General features: G+C 52.5%; 1 protein-coding gene across 1 annotated transcript in view; it reads left to right on the forward strand.

Annotated features, from left to right (window-relative positions):
• Positions 1 to 5,772, forward strand: part of Ncan (neurocan) — a 23,740-nt gene that overhangs the window by 1,723 nt on the left and 16,245 nt on the right. Inside the window, exons 2-5 of the mRNA XM_033759795.1 lie at positions 1,100 to 1,179; positions 1,929 to 2,333; positions 4,875 to 5,049; positions 5,147 to 5,274. Coding sequence (XP_033615686.1) covers positions 1,107 to 1,179; positions 1,929 to 2,333; positions 4,875 to 5,049; positions 5,147 to 5,274 — 781 coding nt within the window. The 5' untranslated portion in view covers positions 1,100 to 1,106. The remainder of the gene's footprint in view (positions 1 to 1,099; positions 1,180 to 1,928; positions 2,334 to 4,874; positions 5,050 to 5,146; positions 5,275 to 5,772) is intronic.

Here is a 5,772-nt window from a genome sequence, read left to right on the forward strand (position 1 = left end):
CCCGAAAACTCCGCTCCCGGACTGCACCCGCAACCCCGTCCTGGAGCTGTTCTGTAAATAGGGGCGTGGTGCGAGGGCTGGTTTTTATAGGGTGCTCATTTCCTGTCGTCCCCGCCTCCTGAGCCCTGGCCAGCGGTGGGGACCCACGATGGGGGGGCTTTGGGGAGGCCGCCACCCAGTGCTGTGTCGCCCTGATGGCGAAGGAGTTAGTGAGCTCCTTTGAACCCCGGTCCCCATCCGCCTACTGCCTGTGGGCATGGGGAGCAGCCTCTCCAGACTGGGAGAAGCCAGCTGAGGGCTGTAGCGGGCAGGGGTGAGGTTCTTTCTTCCAGCTGGGACTTGGCAGCTCCTCACATACCCCAGAAACCAAGAATAGAATCTCGGTGATGACCAAATCCTGGAACCAACACTGGGAATGGTGTCAGTCAGCAAACCCAGATGAAAGGTGCTGGGGACTTGGGGCCGTGAGGACCAGGGCTGGCTGCTGTCTCTGTGAGCCCCCGATCTGATAGGGGAGGCTGACTCCAAAACTGGGATTTCAGTCTTGCCTATTAAACTCAATAATGATATTAGCAGCAGCTAAAATGTACTTCCTCATGCCGCGCAGTTCCAAGCATTTTATGTATTTATTGGCTCATCTGTCCCTTCCAAGCCTCTGATGCTGTCCTCATCTGACCCACAAAGGAAGGGAGGCCCAGAAAGGTTGAGCTACTTGCCCAAGGTCCCACAGCAAGGGACAGATAGAGGGCTAAATCCGGGTTTGATTCGAATTCCCTGCCTGGATTCCGAAGCCAGATGGCACTGGGTTCAAATCCAGCCTTAATTCTCTCTCTCTCTCTCTCTCTCTCTCTCTCTCTCTCTCTCTCTCTCTCTCTCTCAAGGCGAGAGCTCTCGCTCCAAATCCAGCCTTATTTCTCTCTCTCTCTCTCTCTCTCTCTCTCTCTCTCTCTCTCTCTCTCTCTGTCTCCCTCTCTGACCGGCGTCTCACTGGTGGCTCTGAGCTCAGTTTGTGAACTGTGGAGTGAAGGCGTTCAGCCCTTAAATTTGTGTGTCTGGGAAACTCAGCTGTGACTCGTTCTCCCTCCTGCATTTCTTCCAGCTGCAGGATGGGGGCTACATCCGTCTGGGCCTTGGGCCTCCTGATGCTACCAATGCTGCTGCTGGTGGCCGGGGACCAGGGTGAGTTGGCTTGTGAGGGAGGGTTGCTTTTCACTCTGCAGCAGCCGCCCAGGCCCAGGGGTGACAAGATGGGGATTTTTCATTCCGGCGCTTCTCTTGCTGATCCACTGGCTCAGGGTAGACTATGAAACAAGAATAGATGAAAAAGGCCTTTGAACAGCCAAATGAGAATAAGATACCTAAGAGGTTATTTTTACGCATTACCAGCAGAAGCTGGAGGTTCCCGCCTCTCACTGTTTTGCTGAAATGAACTGAAAAGAGAAAGGGAAATAGTGTGGAGATTGATTAATGATGTCTGCCACGGGTGGGGCAAGGGAAACGGAGATCCATGTGCCTCTCCTGATTCCCAGGGACTTGAGAAATACCTCACTGATTTCCTGGGTGACTGTAGATAAGCACAAGTACCCCCTGAGCCTTAGTTTCCTCCATTCCCCCAAGGGAAGACAGACATTGCTACCTCCACAGAAGTTTATGAGGATTCAATGTGCTGATTCCTATAAAGTATTAGAAAGAGTGGATTCCCAATGATGGCTACCTGCTGTTTAACTCCTGAGGAAACTCAGGCCCAGAGAAGGAAAGTGACTTTCCCAGGGTCACAAGGCAAGTCAGTGGTGGGTCAAATCCTCATTCCTGCCCCGGTGTGGTGCTTGCCTGGGATCCTAGCACTCTGGGAGACTGAGGCAGGAGGATCACATTGTCCCCTGCTGGTGCTTGCCTCTGACTCAGGCCTCTCTGCCTTCTCCACCCAGGGACACAGGACACCACCATGGCCGCCACTGAGAAGGGGCTACACGTGCAGAAGGTGGGCTCGGGTCCTGTGCGGGCGGCACTGGCAGAGCTGGTGGCCCTGCCCTGCCTCTTCACCTTACAGCCTCGGCCAGGGATGGCCCGGGACAGCCCCCGGATCAAGTGGACCAAGGTGCGGGCAGCATCGGGCCAGCGACAGGACGCGCCCATCTTGGTGGCCAAGGACAGCGTGGTGCGGGTGGCCAAGGACTGGCAAGGGCGCGTGTCCCTGCCCGCCTACCCCCATCACCGTGCCAATGCCACGCTGCTGCTGGGGCCTCTGAGGGCCAGTGACTCCGGGCTGTACCGCTGCCAGGTGGTGCGGGGCATCGAGGATGAGCAGGACCTGGTGCCCCTGGAGGTGACGGGTGAGTGGGGGGCTGGGGGGCACTGCTGGGAGCAGAGCTGAGCCCACGGAGAAATACAAATCGTTCCCTCTAGCCAGGCTGCTGGGCACACCTATTATCTGCACTCTGGAAGGCTGAAGCAGGAGGATTGAAAGCTCCAACCCAGTACGGACAAATTTGTGACTTAGCAAGACCCTTTCTCAAGGTTTAAAACTTTAGCCAGGTGTGGTGGCACACGCTTGTACTCCAAGCACTCAGGAGCCTGAGGCAGGAAGATCCCTACAAGTCTGAGGCCAGCCTAGATTATTACATAGTGAGTTCAAGGTCAGCCTGCACTGCACAGTAAAACGCTGTCTCAAAAAAAAAAAAAAAAAGAGAGAGAGAATTTTAAAAAATTTAACAAGGTGGCCAACATATCCATCAGCAGATGAGTGGATAAAGAAAATGGCCTGTCTCACAAGCGCAAGGTCCTGAGTTCAATCCCCAGTACCAAAATAAAATAAAGTAAATAATAATAAAAAAGAAAGAAAAGAAAATGGCATTTACGCACAACGGAGGACTACGCGGCCCTAAAGGATGGGTTTGAGTCATGTGTAGGAAAACGGATGCACCTGGTGACCATAATTTCAGTGAAGTAAACCAGACACGCAAGCTTACACATTCCAGGGTTTCTTTGATATGAAGAAGTCAAAATATAAATAAAGAGCAAAGTAAAAGACAGATGTAAGGCAACAGGGAGATGGATCTTTTGCAAATGGGAGGGGAACCAAGAGATGGAGGGAGAAGGAGGGAAGGGAGGGAGAGGGGAAAGTAAAGAGAATTGAGATGTGTTCTGCACGTTTGCTAACTCGTGGTGAACGTGACCATTATGGACTACAGACGCGTAGGAATAGACATCAAAAAATGTGAGGGCTGGGGTGTAACTCTGTGTGAAGGCCCTGGGTTTAATCCATAATACTGCAAGAAGAGAAAAGAAAAAAGCTCTCCCTGGATTTCCCAGGAGTCAGGAGGAAGTCTCCATGGCGACCGTCCTGTGCTTGACACCTTTCCTCTTGGCCAGGAGGGGGCAGCTGTGGGCTCAGGACCCCCAGTCAGGATTGTGTGACCTGTGTCCTGGGTGTGTGTTTGTGTGTGTGTGTGTGTGTGTGTGTGTGTGTGTGTGTGTGTTGCAGGAGACAGAACCCAGGGCCTTCGCTCTTCTTTGGAGTTTCTTTTGTGGTTACCTCATTTTGCACAGTACAAAGAATATTAGCTTTTGATTTAAAATACAAGTTTCGCTTTAAAATACATTTATTTAAGCTCTTTAAAAGGAAGGCTATTTTTAAAAAGTAAGTAGATACAACAAAGTAAGTAGATTAAAATATATATTAGATAAATAACAGTTCTTTAATACCTGTTTAAGGGCTGGGGATTTAGCTCAGTGATTCCACTGACTGCCTCGCAAGCACAAGGTCCCGAGTTCAATCCCCTGGTCCCAAAAGAAAAGGAAAAAATACCTGTTTAAACAACACCTTTATTAAATTCTTTCTGTAGAAATAGCCCAGATAGCTTCTGTTTTCCTAACTGGTTAAAGAGGGATCTTTGACTTTTTTTGTTTGTTTGCTTTTTTTGTTTTTGTTTTGGAGACAGTCTCCATATTTAGTCCAGGCTGGCCTTGAACTCACAGTGAGCCTCCTGCCTCAGCCTTCTGAGTGCAGGGAGTATGGTTGTGCACCATCACTTCCTGCCTTATTTTTAGTTTTGATTGACACCTAATAATTCTATGTATTTATGAGGTATGGTGTGATGCTTTGATACCTATATATATTGTGTAATGATCAAATCATGGTAATTTAGCTATCCTTGAATATGTATCACTTTTTGTGGTGACAACATTCAAAATCCCCCCTTCTGGGCTGGGGATTTAGCTCAGTGGTTCCGCCGCCTGCCTAGCAAGCACAATGCCCGAGTTTGATCCCTGGTATAAAAAAAACCCTCCCTTCTAGCTGGGCATGGTGGTACACACCTGTGATCTCAGCACTCAGAAGGCTGAGGCAGGAGGCTCACTGTGAGTTCAGACTCCGCCTAGACCACACAACAAGACTCCATCTTTAAAAAAAAAAAAAATGCCTCCTTTCTCCAAACCCTGGAAAAAATTGATCAGTGGTAAAGGAAGTGAATCAGCCTAAAGTTTACTGAGCACCTATCACGAGCTGCCTGCTGCAGAGGTTATAACCCCCTCCAAGGATCCCTGGTGGGACAAGATGCAACAAAGTGCCCAATTCCTTTGTCCTCTTCAGGCATTTCCTTCACCTTTAAATGAGAATTTGAAGCCAAGTGTGGTGGTGCACCCTTGTAATCCCAGCCACTTGGGAGGCCAAGGCAGGAGAATCCCAAATTGAAGGCCAGCCTGGGCAATTTAGTGAGAGCTGGGCAGAGATCCTCCTGCCTCAGCCTCCTGAATGCTGGATAGCAGGTCTATCATGGTCAGGCATGGAAGGCCTGTCCTTCTGCAGGAGTGAGGTTGTTCTGGAAGATTCTGGCATAGATGACTTCCCCTGCACCCTGGATGTTCCTGCACAGGTGTTGTGTTTCACTACCGTGCTGCCCGGGACCGCTACGCCCTGACTTTCACCGAGGCCCAGGAGGCCTGCAGGCTCAGCTCTGCCACCATTGCGGCCCCGCGGCACCTGCAGGCGGCCTTCGAGGACGGCTTTGACAACTGCGATGCAGGCTGGCTCTCTGACCGCACTGTCCGGTGAGGGGGTGCCCAGGGTAGGGAGATCAGTGCCAGCCCTGGGGAGGGAGGCTGGGCGGGCTTCAGGAGCACGCACCTGAGGGCCCCCTGTACCCAGGTACCCCATCACCCAGTCCCGACCTGGCTGCTATGGCGACCGCAGCAGCCTTCCAGGGGTGCGCAGCTATGGGCGGCGAGACCCCCAGGAACTCTACGATGTGTACTGCTTTGCCCGTGAGTTGGGGGGTAAGTCGGGCCGCCAAGACCAGGCCGCCACCTCCCCTTGTCTCTGTCACTCTCCCTACTCCTTTATGTCCCCGAGTTCCTTTTTGTTTTTGTTTTTGCAGACAGGGACTCTCAATGTAGTTTTGGCTGGTCTTGAACTCGCAGCCATCCTCCCGCCTCAGCCTCTCTAGTGCTGGGATCACAGGCGTGCGCCACCTCAGCCGGCCTGTCCCCAAGTTCCTAAGCCTCCTGCCCAGCTGAGCTGCAGTCTAGAGCTGTCCCCAGCCCTCCTCGAGCCCTTGTGCCCGCCCTGTCCTCTGACCCTCTCCAGACCCCGATTTGCCCGGGGCTTGCGTTACCCCCTCACGGGTGCTTTGCGCTGTGACAGCGACGCTGGCCACGCACAGAAGCTGGGGTGGCCACACCTGTCGGGCTGGACCTTGTTCCCGGACTCTAGGGACTGTCGCCTGATCCCTGCCCGCCCCTTCCCGCAGGCGAGGTCTTCTACGTGGGCCCGGC

This window comes from Fukomys damarensis, unplaced genomic scaffold (genome assembly GCF_012274545.1).
Source record: "Fukomys damarensis isolate Sample0158 unplaced genomic scaffold, DMR_v1.0_HiC HiC_scaffold_37, whole genome shotgun sequence".
NCBI lineage: Eukaryota > Metazoa > Chordata > Mammalia > Rodentia > Bathyergidae > Fukomys > Fukomys damarensis.